Below are 21,725 nucleotides of genomic sequence, written 5' to 3' on the forward strand. Positions count from 1 at the left end.
TCTCTGAGTGAGAATTGTTCCAAGCTTTTTTCAAGTAGGCTACGTAAAATCCTACTACACTTTTTTTTTATTATTATTATTATTTTTTTTAGAGCTGGGTGAGGTTAGAGAGAAAGAAAGGGGAAGGAAACTATCCTCTCAGAGCGGAAGAGAAAGACTGTAACGGTTCTCACACAGAGCTTGGACTCATATTTAAGTAAAATGTTCAGAATGTGTGTCGCTTTGCTCGTCTTTTCCAGCATCTGTACAGGTGAGTTTAAAACTCAGGGCTTTTGTGCAAAGTTTGACATGTTCCCTTGTTTTTACTGTGGTTTTACATGACCTTCAGCCTCAAATAGATGATACTTGTAAATTATGTATTATAATATATAATATATTTAATAATATCTCTTGCTCACACATAACAGATCTGTCTAATGATATTTCTGTTTTCAGTTGTTGTTGGTGCTCCAGTTATAGTCACAGGATTCAGAGGAGAGAGTTTTAACATCAGATGCCCTTATGGATCTGGATATGAATCACATGTAAAGTATTTGTGTAAAGGCGAGTGTAGAGACAGACAGGTCATAGTTAGATCAGGATCTCCAGCTGAAGACGAGAGATTCTCTCTGAGAGACGACACGACGGCCAGAGTTTTCACCGTCACCATCACTGATCTGAGACCAGCAGATGTGGGACAATACTGGTGTGGAGTGGAGAGGAGTTTACTTGATGATGTCTATTCAGAGATTCTGTTGCTTGTTAAACATGGTAAGTGATTCATTGTATCAGATGGTAATAAATAATTTGAGTGAGTCATTAAATGTTTAAATTGACTCATATAAAATACATCATTACGTCAGCGATTATGTGAAAGATCATATGTGTTTTAAATGGAAATCAGTGTGAATTCATCTGAATAAATGACTTTAAGTTGATCTTTCCTGTCATCCATCAGATAATAAGACGACTGAGGTTTCAACTATCAGTCCTTTTACAGTAACATCATCATATTTCAGCACAACAGAAACAAAACCACAACCCAGCAGCATCACAATCACAGATCAGCACAAATCAACAGGTCAGTTTATGTCTGTCACTCTATATAACTCTTATTTCATGATGATTGCTTCAATGTGTTAATGTCTTTCTGCAGATGCAGTGTCTGAAATCCACATCTGTGTTAAAGACTGAATCTTCAGTCTCCAGATGTTTGCTTCTTTGTTATAATGTGCTTTGGATAAGAAAGTGTCTTCAATTGAAAATACGAATTGAAAATGTTCATATTCATAAAATTATTTCTGTGTGTAAATTATTAAGGAAAATAAGCAATTGTCTTATTGCAAGTTTGCCATTTTTATTTCTTTAATACCTTTTCATTGTAACTACAAGCTATTATACTTGTTGGTTTATTAGAAAGATACCACACATACTATTTTATTGATTATTTTTAAAATAGTTTATTAAGAAAAACACAACATATTGTATTGTATTAAGCATTTATTAAGAAAATGTTATAGCATATATCGATAGGTATATATCTAGGAATGAAACATGTATTACTGTTGAATGCTGTGTTGCAGAAAGTCTTGAAGATGATGAATGAGAAAATGGAGGACTATACATAGGAATCTTCTTTGGGGATTTCTAGACCTCATAACATCACAAGCTTCTCCGGTGATATATATATATATATATATATATATATATATATATATATATATATATATATATATATATATATAAATATTTAATTTGTAGTGTATTTAACCTATATACATACATACACTTTAATAAAACTATACAAAATTATAAGTAAGAAGCGTGCCTGTCTGAAGACTCTGATTAATAGATCTGAGCAGAACAGACCACAGGGAAGTCTTCTGTGACCTATTTTGTGAGTAAAAAAATTTAAATGCTTATGGGATAGGACAGACTTGATTTTCCTTACCTAACCTGAAAATAAATAAAATAAAGTAGAAGGTGTATGGATTTTATCACTGTAAAACATCATGGTAGTGCTCCTTTTATATGGGTTCATGTTCTTTCCACATGAGCAGCACAATCACATTTCATGGTTCTATTCTCTGTCCTTGACTAAATAAAAGAGAGTGAATCAAGAAGAACAGGAAATACTACAGTTCAACTTGATCAGCCAAACATCAGTAAACAGAGACTACACTACCCATGATGCACCGGTGCCCTGACTGATTACTTAGAAAACCACTGTATGTGGAACAAGACCCTCCCACTTCTTAAAGGAGAAGTGAAGCAGTCACACAAGTTTACGTTATTTAGTAAAGTGACTTCCACTTTAATCAAAAAAAAAACATAACAAACATGATTAATGTAACCGTTTTAAATAAAAAAAAAGGATGCTTTGTTAAAGCGTTTAGAGAAAGGGCACCACCATTGTGCAATTCAACAACATATGACGTCACAGGGTTGGTTTCACTCTGTAGTCCAGAGAATTAATAAAATCAACGTGATGTAAAAAAAAAAAAAAAAAAACCTTCATATAATATCAATGATGTGGCTTCTTTCTTGATATGGCAGACTTTTCAGACATATTTGCAGTACACTGTCTCGTTCACCAGTAATGGTTATGAAAGATAGCTTATGTTCACCTGTGAATACAATATGTTTACTTCCTCAAGCTTATCATCCCAGCCTTGCCAGATTAAATAGTAAAGTATTTTAAGGCATTCAAGCACAAGACAGTACTAAAGAGATTTCAGTGCGCTGTGACAGACCGGTTATGTGTGTATGAACGCACGCTAAAAGCCACAGCTCGCACAGTATGTGAGTAGCAATTTGAGCTTTATTTTTTTTTTTTTTTTTATAGTGTTCTTGAGCAAATGCACACAAAATGATGTCAGAATGACCATCTTGATGAGTCTCCATGGAATCAAGCATTGTTTCCGACCCATCTTCACCCCAAACCAGCGGGTTCATAACTTCTTCCACCCGTAACGTTAGCACTGTTTATTGCATTTTCAAAGCAAATGTATGTTCAAAAAGTAAAGAAATGCTTTTATTAATTCAGTGGCTAATGGAATGAAACCAACCCTGTGACGTCACACTGTGGAATTGCACGATGCTGGCGCCCTTTCACTAGAAGCGATAACAAAACATCCCTCATTTCTTTTCTTTTTTATGGTTACATTAAAGGTGCTGTAGGGAACTTTTGTAAAAAAAAAAAAAAAAAAAAAAAAAAAATTACATATTTGTTAAACCTGTCATTATGTCCTGACAGTAGAATATGAGACAGATAATCTGTGAAAAAATCAAGCTCCTCTGGCTCCTCCCAGTGCTCCTATTGCCATTTGCAGAAAGTCATCCGCTCCCGGTAAGAAACAACCAATCAGAGCTGCGGTCCGTAACTTTGTTTGTGTTCAAAATGTAGAAAAATGTATATAATAAGCTAATACACCATGAATCCATTTTCCAAACCGTGTTTTTAGCTTGTCCTGAATCACTAGGGTGCACCTATAATAAGTGTTTATATTCAGACTATTTTAGATTGCTTCGGGGGTACCGCGGCGGAGTAACCCAGTACCTTTGTGATTCTTCATAGACATAAACAGAAAGAAGTAGTTCCGGCTACGATGTTTTTTATAGAGGAAATCAGTTTACTAAATAATGTTGACTGACTAATTCACTTCCTCTTTTAGACCAATAATCTCAGACACACTTACTTTTTTCATCTCTAATCCAGTGCATATGTTTGTCCACTTCTGGATTGCTAGTGCATTTGTTAATTTATTTTATTTTATTGTTGTATGTGAGTAAATGTGTGCTGTCTGTATCATTTTCTCATCAGATGTTAGGCTCAAGGTTTGTCTGGTTAGTTTCATCTGTTCACTGCTGGTAGATGCTGGAACTGCACTGATCTGCTGCTAAAGAGCATCTTCCTCCACTGATGACTGTTTAAAATACAGCTTATATTCTGATAAACATTTAATGGAGGCTCCTAAAAGCAGCTGTCATTGAGATGCTAATACCTATGGTTAGCTTCATGAAAATATTACTAGAATGCATTTTTGCATCAGATGTCTTCAGCAGCAACTTTTCCAAACAGGAAGTTCAACCAGAAACACAGGAAGAGGCTTCAGCTAAACACACTTCCCACAATGCAACTCTTCTCCCAGGGCTGATGTGACGCTGAAAGTGTTACTTTAATGTTCAAGCAATACTCTGGTTATTTACAGTCTTTGACATGCTGCCAAATTACCACAGAAAATAACCAGCAAACATGTTTCATTCGCCACAACGCTTGTTTTTTTTTAAAAATGTATTTTATTTTTTAATGAGAATAATGAGCTGAAATTATTTCTGTGATATTACAAATAGTTTTGATAGTTACCATTATTTACTGTGATTATGGAAGTTATTATTTTCTTTGAAATATTTGACTTGTAGTTAACATGTTTTGAAATACTAATAATGTAAATATATCACAATTTAAACAGCAAAGCTCAATTATATTTTTTTAAATGGAAAATATATATTTAGTTTCAACCTTCGTATATTTATATATGTATTTCAGGGACAAGAAAATAAATTTCAGTATCCTACATTCAGGCTAAATATAAATGTTCATGGCCTACTAGAGAATAAGAAAATATTTTAAATGAATTTTTTTATATATATATATATATATATATATATATATATATATATATTTTTTTTTTTTTTACTTATATTGTTCTCTTGCTGAAGTTTATTAAATGTGTTATGTTTTTTTCTTCAAATGTGAAGTTTAATAATAGTATAATATTTATTTAGTAATATATATAAAAAATATATAAAAATAAACTTGTAAAAAAGTATTATTTATTTGCTTAATTATTTCCTATATGGGGTTGTAGCAGGAAAATAGCAGAAGGGCAACAGAAAAGCACTTGACTGTATTAGATGCAGAACAGAAACAGAGAGGAAACGGGCTGTGCTTTGTGAGATCACTGTTCATTTCCTGGTCATTTTTCACATGTAACGCCTCAACATCACATGAAAACAGACACACAGTCCATCAGCGCTAGTGCTTGACTCTCACCGTGGGATGAGAAAACAAACTTAGTGTTTAACTCTACACCAATAGAAGAGAGCAGCATTAGCAGCATTACTGGAGATTTGAGTTTAGGAAAGTCTTTTGAGGAACTGCAGAGTATCACACTGATTTTCTGAACTCAACCCGAGAAGAAATGAAGCTCCTACGAACAGTTTCTGTGTTTCTGCTGATGGGTACGTGCTCAAAGTTAATACAAGTGTTTATTGTCTATAAATATGGCTTATTTTATCAGTGTATGTTAGTAAAGCAGTGTGTGTGTGTGTTTGTGTGTGTGTGTGCAGTGAGCAGTTCAGAGTGTGTGGACATTACAGTGACGGGAACAGAAGGAGAACAAGCGACTATTAAGTGTCCTTATGATGATGGATATGAAAATTCCTACAAGTACTTCTACAAAGGAATTTACAAAGTTAGTAATATTATACTAAAATCTTATGGAGAAGAGTGGTCAGTGTTTGACGGGAGATTCTCGCTGCGTGATGATCATCAGATGAGGACATTTACAGTGATCATCAGAAACCTGAGTTTGGCAGATGCTGGAACGTACGGCTGTCAAGCTGGATGGGGAGAATATAAACAAATCAAGCTGAATGTGATCAGAGGTGATTCATACTGAACAACAGACTTTCATCCATGGTGTTCAATTCATACTGTAGATAATAGCTGTTGTATGAATGTATTTGTTTGATTTAAACAATGTGAGCTTGTTTCTCAGCTTCACAGAAAGCAATAACGGTCCAGATCTCAACCAGCACCCTTCGTCCGAGTACAAACACCAGAACTGACCACAGCAGCACAGGTTCCTGAACATACCATCACTGACTCCTTCACACACATGCATTACTGTAAAACTACTGCTAATGTGAAGTCACTGGGTTTACATACACAGTTTAAGATATCGTTTCAATCAAAGCATTGATAGTTTGCCTGATTCTCCTCAGCTTCTGAACACATTTTCAATGCAGCATTCATAATAGTGGTGCAAATAATGTAATTAAGAGTTTTCAGCTAGTTCTGACTAAACAGTTCAAGTCTCAAACTTGCACAAACCTGGAAACTTTAGTTTCATCAACACTTCAGCATCTGAAAAAAATAAATCAAACTGGCTGGTGGCCTCAAATCTCACATAACTGAAAGTTAAACATTTAATTTAGTTGCTTTCCTGAAGCCATCTCTTGTTTCTATAGTTGATGAGACTGCGTGTGAAGGACTCAGAGTTAAATTATTTCGTAATTAATGAATTTCAACATGAGCACAGCATTCCTTTACATGGGTTTTCCATGATGTCTTAACATTTGCATTCATCCAGCTGACAGGCACTTTTCTCCAAAGCATCAGTTCATTTTTAATTGTGAGCAGCACGTTCACATTACACTATTCTCTTTCTCTGTCAGAGACTCGTCAAACAGAAGGTGAAACGACAAGAACAACGTCAGGAAACACAGCAGTTAATCTCAATCAGCCAAACACTAGTAAGCACACAAACTACAATACCCACAATGCAACTTTCCCCTATTTGATTATATAATGTATTCTGGAGAAAAGTGATTGGTCTGAACACTTGTGGAGACACATCTGATCTCTTGTGGCTCTTGATGAAGATGATTAAAGTGAAGCACACATCAGATTTCCTGCGGTTAAACTGCTTTCACAGAAGCGCTTTCCTCTGGGGACTGAGGTTTACCGTTGAGGTTTCACTTCGGTTACACAATATAACAACAACACATTTCTAACATTATATAACACAGATCTGGCTTCTGTCGCTGGCGGTCTGGGTTCGGTTCTGCTGGTTCTGGTTCTGTGTTCTGGAACGTTCCTCATCCTGAAAAAGAGGAAAAGGAAATCTGGGACAGGTAACAGTTTATGTGTGATGATAAAATCATTATTTACTATTTACTATTGACTTGATTTGATTTTCTCTTTCCTTTCTTTTCTCGCTCCATTCAGCTTTATTTCAGCAGAATGTGCCGCACAACACAGAGGTGCGTGATCAAATATTTACCTGTACAGGTTCAGAAATATTTTGTGAATACCATCAGACGAGTAAATATTCTTGTGTGTGTTGTTTTTAGACTGACCGTATGTATGAGGAGATTCCAAACTGTGATGACATCACCACAGCATCTTCGTCCAATCAGACACCTGCATCACATCATATCACCCGCCCACAAGTCTGTACTGTTTATGCCAAAGTAACCAATCAGCAGCCTGATTCAAATCCCCATCACACCCACTCGACCAATCAGGTGACGGATACGGACTATGATTATTATGCCAATCTTACATTTCCTGAGCCAGCAATAGACAGAAGAACAGAACTGATCTACACAACAGCGACACATCCACAAAACATCAAGACAAAATATTCAGTAATCAAACATAATTAAAAAAGACTGTCAAAACTTCTTCCACAGAAATTTGCTCTGATGTTACAAGACATGACGAAAAATTCAACCGTACAAGCTTATTTTTAATTATCAATATTTTTAGCAGTATTTTGTAAACTGTATCATGTTACTAACAATAAAAGTTACTAAAAATAAAATACTGTGTGAACTGAAGTATTCTTTATAATCAGTACACCTCCAGTGGGGACCTTGATATGAATTTAATGTCAAACACTGTATTAGTCAAGACTTGAACAAAATACTGTAATATCATTTTTAATTCAGTTTGGACAGCAGTTTCTGGACCATACAACTATTACACACAAGGAAACCACACGTGACCCTGGAGCTCATAGACAAAAAAACACAAACTGCATTGTTTTGACACTGTTGCCACTTCATTACCTGTTTAAAATAATCCATTAAACAAGTAGTGATTTGAGAAGCGTGAACTTTCATATCTAATTTGAGTGTTGTTTCAATGACACGTCCACAACAGAGGAACTAATTCCCAGGTCTATCCTCCTGAAGGGTAACAGCAACTAGATTGAGGGTTATATCCATGATGGTGAAGGTAAACAGTTACTTTTTGACTTTCTTGTGAGGTTAGCTTTAGCTTAGCATACTGCATAGAAGATCACAATAGAGCTAATGTTACTGAACGACCTAACATTACATACTGATTGTATGTGCTGCTAACATTAGCCTTTTAGCCGATTCAAAGTGTTGAACTGTAGTGTTTGATGTCCATGATACCTGTGGTTTACAATGAGGAGAAACGAAGCAGGCTGTAGTGTTAGGGCCACTAACATTTAAAATGTAGCCGTGATTACCACCTGGAATCTATCCATTTCAACAAAAATGAATGGTGAGGAGCTGAAGTGTAAGCTTGATTTTTTTTTTTTTTTTTTACAAGCTGTTTCTGGTTAGTGCACCTGTCCCTCTTTATTATTATTATTGATAAACTTATTACATAAAAGATCAGGGTAAGACGGTTGTATCTAACAATAAACAATCATAATTCCATAAAACGGTAAATAAAAATGTCGTGTTCATCATAGTGTGAGATACTATACAAGAAAAAAAATGAGGATTTTGCAAAAAGTAATTGAAAGAAGATTCAAAAGATAACGATTTTGGGTTTTCTTAATAAAAAAAAATGATTGAAGGATAAAACTTGATCACATTAGTGGAGTTAAAAATATAAAAACTTCCAATCACTTCCAAGCCTACAATCACAAAATAAAAAGGCAGTCGTTTCTTCAACAAGTCTACAACATGGGCAAGTTTAATCATTATCAAGATACAAATACATCAATTCAACCTGTCACTCATATATTTTTATTGATTTATTTATATTTAATTTTTTGCGCTTGTTTTAACTTTGTAGGTCACATGATAAACATAGCGAATGATGATATCCTAACCTCGCATTCATGCTTCATACATACAAACTAATTTAGGCTGTAGAGTATGTACTCTTTTAGCGTTCATTAATTTATTACTTATTGAAATTAAGTGCCTAATTAAAGGGTATGCTGTTTCGAATAATAATAAAAAAAAAATCTCGTTTTGTCATCTCGCGTGATTCTGTATGATTTGGACAACTTAAAGTTACGCCTCTTTCAAGTTACGCCCGTCTTGCAGTCTGCAGAGACAGACCCTTCTCCCAGACCAGTTTGAAAGTTCTGCGCGATTGACACTAGAGGGAGAAATGCGACAGAATCGTGTCCGAATGTCGTGTGCAGTAGAAAGGCGGCTTCACAGCCTCGTTTTCGAGTCAAAACTCCAGCCACTGGAACAGTTCTTCAGAGGAACCGAATATTACACAGCACCGTTGACGCTGTGATCATGTCATCTAGAGCTGGGTGAGGTTAGAGAGAAAGAAAGGGGAAGGAAACTATCCTCTCAGAGCGGAACAGAAAGACTGTAACGGTTCTCTCACAGAGCTTGTACTCATATTTAAGTAAAATGTCCAGAATGTGTGTCGTTCTGCTCGTCTTTTCCAGCATCTGTACAGGTGAGTTTAAAACTCAGGGCTTTTGTGCAGAGTTTGACATGTTCCCTTGTTTTTACTGTGGTTTTTCATGACCTTCAGCCTCAAATGGATAATACTTGTAAATTATTTATCTTTAATAATATCTCTTGCTCAAACATAACAGATCTGTCTAATGATATTTCTGTTTTCAGTTGTTGTTGGTGCTCCAGATAAAGTCACAGGATACAGAGGAGAGAGAGTTAACATCAGATGCTCTTATGAATCTGGATATGAATCAAATCCAAAGTATTTGTGTAAAGGCGAGTGTAGAGACAGACAGGTCATAGTTAAATCAGGATCTCCAGCTAAAGACCCGAGATTCTCTCTGAGAGACAACACGACAGCCAGAGTTTTCACCGTCACCATCACTGATCTGAGACCAGCAGATGCAGGACAATACTGGTGTGGAGTGGAGAGGAGTTTTAATACTGATGTCTATTCACAGATTCTGTTGCTGGTTAAACAGGGTAAGTGATTCATTGTATCAGATGGTAATAACAAATATAAGTGAGTCATTGAATCTTGTAAATTGACTCATATTGTACTGTTGGAGTTGATTGTGTGTTTAGACTTTAGTGTGTGCAGTATAAAATACATCATTACGTCAGAGAATACATGAAAGAATATTTGTGTTTTAAATGAAAATAAGCGTGAATTGATCTGAATAAATGACTATAAGTTGATCTTTTCTGTCATCCATCAGGTAATGAGACTACTGTGGTTTCAACTATCAGTCCTTCTTCAGCAAAACCATCATATTTCAGCACAACAGAAACAAAACCACAACCCAGCAGCATCTCAATCACAGATCAGCACAAATCAACAGGTCAGTTTATCTGTCTGTCACTCTATTATCAAAAACAGAGTGAATCAAGAAGAACAGGAAATACTACAGTTCAACTTGATCAGCCAAACATCAGTAAACAGAGACTACACTACCCATGATGCACCGGTGCCCTGACTGATTACTTAGAAAACCACTGTATGTGGAACAAGACCCTCCCACTTCTTAAAGGAGAAGTGAAGCAATGAGACAAATTTACGTTATTTAGTAAAGTGACTTCCACTTTAATAAAAAAAAAATAATAACTTGATTAATGTAACCGTTTAAAAAAAAAAGGATATTTTTTGCACAATCGAGCAATTCCACAGTGTGTGACGTCACGGGGTTGGTTTCGTTTAATATAATATCTTCATATAATATCAATGATGTGGCTTCTTTCTTAATATGGCAGACTTTTCAGACATATTTGCATTACACTGTCTCGTTCACCAGTAATGGTTATGAAAGATAGCTTATGTTCACCTTTGAATACAATATGTTTACTTCCTCAAGTTTATCAGTCTTCCCAGCCTTGACAGTTTAAATATTAAAGTGTTTTAAGGATTTCAAGCATAAGACAGTACTAAAGAGATTTCAGTGCAGAACTCGCGTGGTTATGTGCGCATGAACGCACACAAAAAGTCGCAGCTCGGACAGCATGTACAAGTAGCAATTTGAGTGATTTTTCTTGTGTCTGAGCAAAAGCACTTAAAATTGTTTTCACCCCAAACCAGCGGGTTCATGACTTCTTCCACCCGTAACGTTAGCACTGTTTATTGCACTAATTATGGGTTTAACAGACCTTTTAAGTGTATCTTCCTCAGTTTCAAAGCAAACGTGCGTTAAAAAAGTAAAGAAATGCTTTTCTTAATTTTATTAATAAAATATCAATATTAGTTAAACATCCTTTATTCTTTAAAATGGCTGCATTAATAGCGTTTGTCATATGTTTTTGTTTTTATTTAAAGTGGCAATCAGTTTACTAAATAATGTAAACTTGACTGATTGACTTCCTCTTTAAGACCAATAATATTGGACACATCTTCTTTTTATCATCTCTAATTCAGCATATGTTTGTCCACTCCCTCAGTCAAACCCATTCCACTTGATAAATGGCCTAATAAATGAAAATCCATCCACACTGCTGCTTTCTCGAATTCATTCTGCTTGGCTCATTTAAAGTCCATATAAATTAAACTCTCCGTCCTTCATCTCTGAAGGCTCACATTCTGTCACTAAACTAGCTGCTATTTAACTGAATGGTCATCATCTGTTCGCCTGTGGCTTTTAATCGCATCATGTAGTCTTTGTTGCAGCAGTGAATTACAGTTGCACTATGTCATTATAACGATGATGTTTTTCAGAACAACTTATTAGACTTTTGTTGCTGTGTTAATTTTGGGAAAACCTTGTCAGGTATGTGGTATCTGTTTTAGGCTTTAAAAGGAATTGATTAATTAAAAGGCACAATAATACAGGAATGGCGTCTACTCCAGTCATTTATTTTTATTTTTTTCTAGTGGAGGACCCACCCACATATTTTATTTTATTATTTTTTTATTTATTTATTTATTTTTTGCCTCCGACACCCATGAAATAGAATTAAGATATTCTGGAGAAAAGTGATGGGTTTGAACACTTGTGGAGACACATCTGATCTCTTGTGGCTCTTGATGAAGATGATTAAAGTGAAGCACACATCAGATTTCCTGCGGTTAAACTACTTTCACAGAAGCGCTTTCCTCTGAGGACTGAGGTTTACCGTTGAGGTTTCACTTCGGTTACACAATATAACGACGCGTTTCTAATATTATATAACACAGATCTGGCTTCTGTCGCTGGCGGTCTGGGTTCGGTTCTGCTGGTTCTGGTTCTGTGTTCTGGAACGTTCCTCATCCTGAAAAAGAGGAAAAGGAAATCTGGGACAGGTAACAGTTTTTGTGTGATGATAGAGTCATTATTCACTATTTGACTTGATTTGATTTTCTCTTTCCTCTCTTTTCTTGCTCCATTCAGCTTTATTTCAGCAGAATGTGCCGCACAACACAGAGGTGCGTGATCAAATATTTACTTGTAGCGGTTCAGAAACGATTGTTCTTTGATGAACATACAGTATTATTTGTAAAAATGAGTAAATTTTTGACATCTATGTTGTTTTTCAGAGTGTCCACATGTATAATATTGCAAACAGGGACACTGGACCCTCTGATGTCATCGCTGCAGCATCTTCGTCCAATCAGACGGCTGCATCACATCTCAAAACCCGATCACAAGTCTCTATTGTTTATGCCACAGTAACCAATCAGCAGCCTGATTCAAATCCCCGTCACACCCACTCGACCAATCAGGTGACGGATACAGACTATGATTATTATGCCAATATTAACTTTCCTGAACCAACAACAGACAGAAGAACAGAACTGATCTACACAACAGCGACACATCCACAAAACATCACAGCACATCCTCAAGATGTCAAGACAAACGATGGCTCGATATATTCAGTCATCAAACATAAATAAAAAAAGACATTTCTGTGCATAACAGAGTAACTAAGTTGTATAATGTATGAAGTTAATAGGGTAAACTAATGTTTATAATGTGAAAAGTTAAATAAATGCAAATAAGAAAGAATTATGTGAACTTCATTTATCTTTGTAATACTGCACCTTATCTATAGTTAAATGAAGCCAATAAAAAGGTATATTACTGTTCTCTTTAGCCTCAGGGTAGAGTCAGGGTTGCCAGATCTGACACAAAACTTGTAACTTTCATCCCTAAAATAGACTTTTTTCAGTCATGGCTATGCATTATACATAATTTCTAATTAAAGGACTACTTTATAGGGTAGTAATAATCATAAAACAGCCTGATTTCATGAAGGAGCTTCCTAACACTTTCCTCTTCCTCACAAATACAGCCTTCACTTGTCTCATCATCTGTCACAGTTTTATCACAGGCGAAATATTAAATGGGTTAAATATTTCAATAGCATAATTTCTGTCAGATATAATGTATGTATTATGTAAAAAAAAAAACACCAACAGTTTAAAATAGCAGAGTTCTGTGTAAAAACTGGGGACTTGGCAACCCTGCTTTGACTGCATGTCAAATGAACACATTTCTTTGTCTTTATCTTTCAATGCCATCTGACCATTCTCAGTCCTTGCATGGGCCCATGGAAAAAAGTAAATAAACATTAAGCCTTTTAGTCTGCTCACACACTTCTTCCAAGTTTATTATTACATTCACACATTATATAGTTGCATTGCAAGGGGTGGTGTTTTAGTTTATCCAATGAGATATGGATTACATGTGTGTTGAGTATGAGCCAAAACAGCAAGTTGGCTGAGGTAAGCGTATAGTCAGCAAATACTGGACGTATAAGGAATAATATTTGCACTGAACACTTCAACTTTCAGTAAAGGACAAACTAAACCCAGTAACCTGGGCTCACAGCATTCCCTCACAATTCTTCAGTGACTGAACTCTAGGTATCATCTGCGCATGCATGTATACACTGAGGTAAAGAGATATAAAACTAAAGAGTAGAGAGAGAGAGAACCCAGATGGGAGGAGGGATTGCACACTCCAACAATAATGGGAAACATCTACAGATAGGAGTGTGTAAGAAGGGAGGAGGGATTGCAAAGAGGCAAACTCAGTAATATCTGACAGAGATCATGATATAATCTAACACTTCAGTTGAGTGATCTGTGCCATGCTGCACCGTCCGCAAGTGACGTCAAACACTGAACTGAGCTTCAGCACGCTCCTGTCACGCTGGTGTTAAATCTACACCCAAAATGTTTGACTAAAATCATCTGCAAAATATATCAAAATAATGACTTAAGATCTAGATTTATACCAAACAAACACTCATTTGTTCTGATTCTGTTTAGATTAGTAATATAAACCGAGCATGTGCTGTTTGTCAGTCAGTAATGTGCTCTCTGAAAATTTCCTGTAGAGCTGATGTGGTCAGAGATATGGAAAGGGGAAGGAAATGTTAAATATATTTTGCAGACGCAGCATGCTTTTTCACTCAGTACGGAAGAGAGAGACCGTAACACTCGCAGACACAGAGTTTTTGTCTTATATTTAAGCAAAACGCATGTAAGATGTCCAGCATGTGTGTTTTTCTGCTCGTCTTGTCCAGCATCTGTACAGGTGAGTTTGAGACTCAGGGATTTTGTACAGAATTTGACATGTTCTCTTGATTGTATGGTTATTGAGTAAAGATTTCATATTATTATATTATTCTGGTCTGATAATATCTCTTGCTCACACATAACAGATCTGTCTAATGATATTTCTGTTTTCAGTTGTTGTTGGTGCTCCAGATACAGTCACAGGATTCAGAGGAGAGAGAGTTGACATCAGATGCACATATGAATCTGGATATGAATCAAATCCAAAGTATTTGTGTAAAGGCGGGTGTATCATTGGAAACAGAAACATCATAGTTAGATCAGGATCTCCAGCTAAAGACCAGAGATTCTCTCTGAGAGACGACACGACGGCCAGAGTTTTCACCGTCACCATCACTGATCTGAGACCAGCAGATGAAGGAAAATACTGGTGTGGAGTGGAGAGGAGTTTAGCTGATGTCTATTCAGAGATTCTGTTGTATGTTAAACTGGGTAAGTGATTCATGTTATTAGCTGTTGTAAAAATTAGAGTGACTAATTAGTCATTACATCTTAAAGTTGTTTGCCTAGATATGAATCTGTTGAGTATTAAATACAGAAATACGCCACTAGTGTGTCCAATGATGTTACCACAGTCAATGAATTCTATTCACACGACACAAAACAGTATTAAAAACAGATCAAATGGATGATACTGTGGATTTCTAAATTAATTGTATGGTCTGTCTGTCGGGATAACTGATATTTTTATCTTTCCTGTCACCTTATAGATAATAAGACCACTGTGGATTCATCCACCATTCCATTTACATCAACACCATCATATTTCAGCACAACAGAACCATATCCACAATCCAGCAGCATCACAATCACAGAAAGAACAGAAACAATCCCAGATCAGAACAAATCAACAGAAGGTCAGGTCATCTGTCTGTCGCTCTGCATGCTTATTTCTTAGATTTTGAATGAGATGCTTCAATATACATTAAATGTGTGTAATAGGACTGCGCAATTAATCAAATTTAAATGGTGAAGGTAATACATCATGATTAGGCAGAAGCTGTGATTGCCATGCGTATTTTTCAGTGAAGCACAGCTCTGTGATCAGTAGTAAATCTCCATCCAGAGGGCGCTTTCATGCTGAAAATCTAAATATGCCTCGAAGAAGAAACCCAGGAAATGCTGATGCTAAATACACCGAAGTTTCAGGCCCAAGGCTGGCCAACTTTTTCCAATTTATTCAAAGATATTCAAAAATGATGCTTTTATACTCAAAAACTCTCAGATAAATGAGGCCTATGATTAATCAGATGCAAATAGAAATATAAAACCAGTCTTAATTGAAAGAAAACAAGTTGAAATAAAGATTGAATCCAATATTGGGTGATTATTTATAAGCTACTTTGTAGGCCGGTCATTTTTTAAATTAAATAACTTTAATTCATATAGTTTACTCTGGTATGCTCTCTACCTGTCCCTTCAGTCATCATGGCCTCATTTTCAGCGGGGGACTGGCTTATCTGCTGTTCAAAAGCTACAAAAAATAATTAGTAATTAAAATAAAATAATAACAAAAAGTAATTTTACTGCATACACAGATCAAGCTTGAGTTTTGTTATCAATATTAAATTGCATAAAATTTGCAAAGTTTATAAATAGCCATGTATTGGGTGATACACAGAAGGCTAATATTTTAATAAAATTGTATATGTTGCTTGTGAATAGGTTGACCACGGTATTAGCCGAATAATTATGTTGCTAGTGCTAATCATTACTAGGCCTATCTCTCTTTACCAGTTGTCACTTGTGTCTGTTCTCTAGAAAATAAATCAGTAAGCTTGTCACATTTGAGAGCTACCTCCTACAATGTTGCAGCGGCTGCACACTGCAGTGTCAGAATGTGGAAGGTGTGCAGTGTTATTTAAGAGGAGATAGACTTACTAATGCGACAAATGTTCTCCTGATTACCCACCCCAGGCCTGCTCCACAGATCATATATTATATCATTTAGTAAATGCCTATTTTGAGTGGAAGAAGAAACACAATGTTTTTCGGGCCTGTGTCTTTAAATGCAAATGAGCTGCTGCTCCCCGCCCCTTTTTCCAGAATAGAGTTGCATTATTACAGCTCGGACCTGCTAAAAACATCTGTTTTGGTTCTGATTATCATCTTTATCGTACTGAAATCATGCATTTTAGCTTCTGATTTCGGGGTATCTGAGAGCACAGACAGAAAGCTGCTGTCACATCTTGAAATTCTCATTCCCACAACAAACGTTTAGGATAAAAACACATCAAATAAATAAACAGTCAATTATCTGTGAAGGTTTTTAGAATTGTTTGGCAGCAGCAATATCCAGTAAATCAATCAATCAATGCACTGTTGTCTCCTCTGAAGCTGAACAGAGAACAGTTAGTGTGTCTGACTCCTAACCCTAGGGTTGTGGGTTTGAGTCTCGGGCTGGTAATACCATGACTGAGGTGCCCTTGAGCAAGACACCGAACCCCCAGCTGCTCCCCGGCGCCGCAGCATACAGATTTTTTACAGACGCTAGGACACATTTCTCAATACTTAGGTCACTTTTGCAAAACTCTTCACACAGTGAGCACAACAGAAGTGTTTGTGGGTTAAACAGAGGATCAATTATTATTGCTTTGGTACAAAATGCATTCAATGACTACATCTCTCAAAGTTCATGAATTCTTTTCTCACTCGGACACAAGAAGTGCCAAAACTCTTTGTACGTACAGGCCAGTTTGCACATGCTTACATATGGTTTTCAAAACTGTTAAACTGATATTCAGAACAATAACATAATACAAAACTGAATAAGACAGCAATATGCTACATTTCTACAGCAATATTTGAATGAAATATATTTTACATCATAAAATATGTATGACCATCCACATGATCAAATGTCCCTCCTGGACACAATGAATGCTGGATGCCTGGAGATATCAGCAGAATATTGTCAGGGATGGATCAGGCATATTCCTTGGTGTATTGCCCTAAATGACATTAGATGTGATGTGGATGAGAACCTGTGTCAAATGAAGAAGACCTAGTAGATTAGCATTACTATTGTATCTGTATCAGTGGATGCTGTGTATACAAATTCTTCTATTTTGGAATTACTCAGTGCAAAAAAATAAATAAGTATAAAACATAAAATACTGATTGATTCCTTCCAGTAACACATATTGCATTGAATTATAAACTGAAACGTGTCTTTGTTTTACAGAAGTAAACACTGTATAATGCTACATATTGTAAGTGTTTTGTGTTTTTAGCTCATTGTTTTGTGGGTGACAAAGTGTGTTTGTCGCCTGTCAACGTTTGCTAGTGTTCTGGAAGAATGAGTTGATTTGAGACCTGAAGAGATAGTTTTGGTAGTTGTAGTGCATTCTGAATGTGAGATGAACTGCTTTGCCAAGCTGAAAGTTGGTTAGGAGAACTGTGTGAAGAGTTTTGCAAAAGTGACCTAAGTATTGAGAAAAGTGTCCTAGCGTCTGCAAAAACCTGTAAATGGTTGCCCACTGTTTATGTGTGTGTTTATGTGTGTGTGTGTGTGTGTGTTTGTGTGCGTGCGTCCGTGCGTGCGTGTGTGTACTTTGGATGGGTTAAATACAGAGCATGGATTCTGAGTATGGGTCACCAAACGTACAGATTAAGGGGCATTCATATTTTAATGGGATCCCTCTGTCATGTCACCAAGGGAGTGAAATCATACACGCTCATTCTTTGATGCTTGCAGAAAAAGTCTTACCAAAACAGTTACTGGGTTCACCTTTTTCACTTTTCATTGGTTGGTAGATGCACCAGGGACCTGATTATAGCACGTTAAACCTGGAAAAGTCTGGAAATTTTCATGATATGTCACCTTTAATTATTCTGTTTAAGAAGCCACATCATCTCACAGAAGGATTTATTTCAAACTCTTGACTGACGTTATGGAGTGTGTTTGGAGTAAAAAGGTTTCAGAGCTGCCAATCTGTATGCATTTTGTTTACCGGCTATGCATTTTGACCTCGAATTACGCTAGTATGATTTCTGCATTTTATTTATCTCCTAGTAGCCTATAGTTCATAGTTTCAGTTGAACAGAGACGCGATGTTTAATGGGTTTGAGATGTGCTGTTTTCCTTAATGCATAACTTACATTTCACAGGTATATTCTCCATCTATAAATGTTAAAAATGCAGTGGAAATATTTCCATTTGGCTGTCAGAAGTGCTTGAGTTTCTGCTTTAGTGATTCTCCGCTAATCTCCACAGACTTTATTTATAACGAGCGCTGCATCTCTGAAAAACTAAAGTAAATAAATGTGACATACTATATGTAGATTTTTAAACCTACAATAAAGTGTATTTATATGATAGTGCTAACTGTAAAGTGTAAAGGGTTAATCAGTTTTGTAACTTTAACTTCTGCTTTAAAAGTATATATATTTTTTTATTTTTAGATTGCAATGTTACAATGTAATGTGATTTAACCTTTTGCACCTAACATATGCCTACATGCTTACATTCACTTTATTTGTTTATTCCAAATACAAAATACCAAGATATATAGGCTACTGTATACCGCAAATCATCCAGAAAATACAGAGATATGAATTTTTGCTCATATTGTCCAGCCCTATACAGAACTGGTGTTTTAATGAAAGTGTAATGGAGGTTTGTTTCTTTTTTTAAATAGCATTAAATAATAATAATGATAATTATATTAACTAAACAGTTACGGTAAACAGTAAAAAACTGTAAAAAGTAAAACTGTAAACTTGTTTTGCTTTCAGAGGTGGATGCTGCTGTTTGGGAATGCAGTCATTTAGCAGTTTTGGGAGGCATTTATACAGAAATCTCTTGATTCTGATGCAACGCTTCAAACTGCACATTCAAAGCACGGTGATGGAAATCCAGTTATAGCAAAAGATTTCCTCAATTTCATCTTACAATTACATCGTTTGCGAAAACAAAGCGATTTTTCATAGCTTGTCAGTGAACTACGCATGGATTTCACGCGGGCCAGATGTGGGTCGGATCTGGGCCAACACTATAGTGCTGTCTGGGACAGCTAACCACAGAATAAGCTTTACTGAAAATCTTTATGATGATCATGATTAATGAGGATCATTGCTTTGTTACAAAATGCATTCAATGACTACATCTCTCAAAGTTCATGAATTATTTTCTCACTCAGACACAACAACTGACAAAACTCTTTGTACAAACAGGCCAGTTTGCACATGCTTACATACTGTTTCCAAAACTGTTAAACTTATGTTCAGAACAATAACATAATACAAATAATGACAGTCCTAGTGTGTAACAGGTGATGTCTTGCACACCGATGATGGCTCCATCATCTACATCTCTGTTGGGTTAGTCATCGTTCTGGTCATCTTCTTCCTGGTGCTGGTGCTGCTGTGTTTGAAGAGAAGCAGGAAATCACCAGGACTTACTCAATCTGGACTTTCACAACAAGGTCAGATTTAGACTCTAAACACACACACACACACACACACACACACACACACACACACATGCAGTAGTTCTCTTAACAGGGGTTTTCCATAGACTTGTATTGCTTTTTATACAGCTAGTTATAAATAAAATATTAAATACTGACAGAAAACATTTTGTTTTTGCAGTCTAAAAATAAGTAATTTAATAACAGTTTTATTAACTTTCTTTTTCATAAGAAAACTAGGCCTATTTCAAAAGGTGGCGATTTGAAAGGAAGAAAATAAATGTTACTTTCTAACATTTTCTGTTTGATTGTAACGTTAATTCTCCTCATGTTTTGACAGTCTCCGTTGTGCTTCTTCCTTTGAATGAAAACACTGCAGAGGTGAGTGATGATGATGATGATTTATATTTATGAGCTGCCTAAAACACAAGTGTCTGGAAGATAACATGAGTTCTTTTGCAGGACTTTAACGACCACAAATATGAGGAAATCAACAAGCTGCAGCACAAGAACAAAGACATCACATCTGTCTACATAACAGATAAACCAGAAGATCCAAAGATCTACACAACAGCAGATAAACCAGATGTTTCAACGATCTACTCAACAGCAGATAAACCAGATGTTTCAACGATCTACACAACAGCAGATAAACCAGATGTGTCAACTATCTACACAACTGCAGATAAACCAGATGTGTCAACTATCTACACAACTGCAGATAAACCAGATGTTTCAACGATCTACACAACTGCAGATAAACCAGAAGATCCAATGATCTACTCAACAGCAGATGAACCAGACGATTCAATGATCTATACAACAGTAGATTGACCAGATGATCCAACCGTATGATGACTTTACTGACTGCGTCTCAGATTTTAAGAAGAAATTTTGGATAAAGAAATCCCAGATTTAAAAAATACATTTTGGATAAAATAAAGCAAGATGTTAAGAAGACATTTTGGAAAAATCAGCTTAATTGAGGAATCATTTCCTCATCTACTTGACTTTGCAGAACAGATGTAGACAGTCACTCATTGGACTCATAAAGAGGTCTAACTCAATCTGACCTGATGACATCATTATCACGTCTCACAGCTGATTGGTTTTCTCCTGTATCGGTAGCCAATGAGCTCGCTGCTCAACATTCAAATATATAACTAGTGCTTGTCATAGCAGTTGGAGTTAGCGAATTCATCATCTAAGATAAGTGAATGCTCTTCTAATCCATAGTGCTGTGTGTATTGCATGGCCTGCCTAACTGAATTAAAAAATGAGCAACCATAATAATGTTTAAACTAAGTGTCATGTTAGCAGTTTGCATTGTGTGCAGGGGCGAATAAAAAGCATTTTATCAGCAGCATTTATCATGTGTGTTATACAGCTGGAGCAAAACACAGTTTAGAGGATATGCAGTCGATGTTAGCACACACTGATAGTGACGGACTTGAAACGGGTTAAATGAAATAAGCATTCTTGTGTATGTATTTGAACGTGGGTTCGCCATATGCATCCGCGATCATCACTGTGTTCACATTTGTTATTTTTAAGGTTGATGTTTTTATTATGAAGAGTGTGTGGGTAATTTCAGCTGCACACAGCGTCAGAAGCGTGTGCTTATCACAGTCGTATCAATGACAGTGTTGCTGGAGATGCTGAAGATCTCTGTCTATGGCTGTAACCGTTAGTTCAGAGTGAAATGCATTATGGATTGCATTATGCATTATGCATGCTTATAATGCATTATGCTTGTTGGGGGGTGTTTTGTCTTGTCTTGGTGGTTATTTCATGTATGTAATATTTGC

The 21,725-nt window shown here is 36.1% G+C and overlaps 1 protein-coding gene across 1 annotated transcript; it reads left to right on the plus strand.

The window, feature by feature from the left end:
* Positions 1–95: 95 nt before the first annotated feature.
* Positions 96–20,840, plus strand: LOC113108833 (uncharacterized). Its single transcript, XM_026272169.1, has 13 exons — positions 96–250; positions 436–750; positions 938–1,060; positions 6,796–6,900; positions 6,995–7,029; positions 7,120–7,431; positions 9,313–9,454; positions 9,625–9,939; positions 10,176–10,298; positions 15,361–15,363; positions 19,780–19,932; positions 20,258–20,298; positions 20,380–20,840. Exons 1-13 carry the CDS (start codon positions 202–204, stop codon positions 20,749–20,751), a joined length of 2,088 nt encoding a protein of 695 aa, XP_026127954.1. The 5' UTR covers positions 96–201; the 3' UTR covers positions 20,752–20,840.
* The last annotated feature ends 885 nt before the right edge of the window (positions 20,841–21,725 follow it).

The sequence above is a fragment of the Carassius auratus genome, chromosome 1 (assembly GCF_003368295.1).
Source record: "Carassius auratus strain Wakin chromosome 1, ASM336829v1, whole genome shotgun sequence".
Classification (NCBI taxonomy): Eukaryota; Metazoa; Chordata; class Actinopteri; order Cypriniformes; family Cyprinidae; genus Carassius; species Carassius auratus.

Coding starts and splice junctions, on each gene's coding strand:
- LOC113108833 (XM_026272169.1), top strand. CDS start 202: ATGTTCAGAATGTGTGTCGCTTTGCTCGTCTTTTCCAGCATCTGTACA. Junction 751..937: donor TCTGTTGCTTGTTAAACATG/GTAAGTGATTCA, acceptor GTCATCCATCAG/ATAATAAGACGACTGAGGTT. Junction 6,901..6,994: donor GAAAAGGAAATCTGGGACAG/GTAACAGTTTAT, acceptor CGCTCCATTCAG/CTTTATTTCAGCAGAATGTG.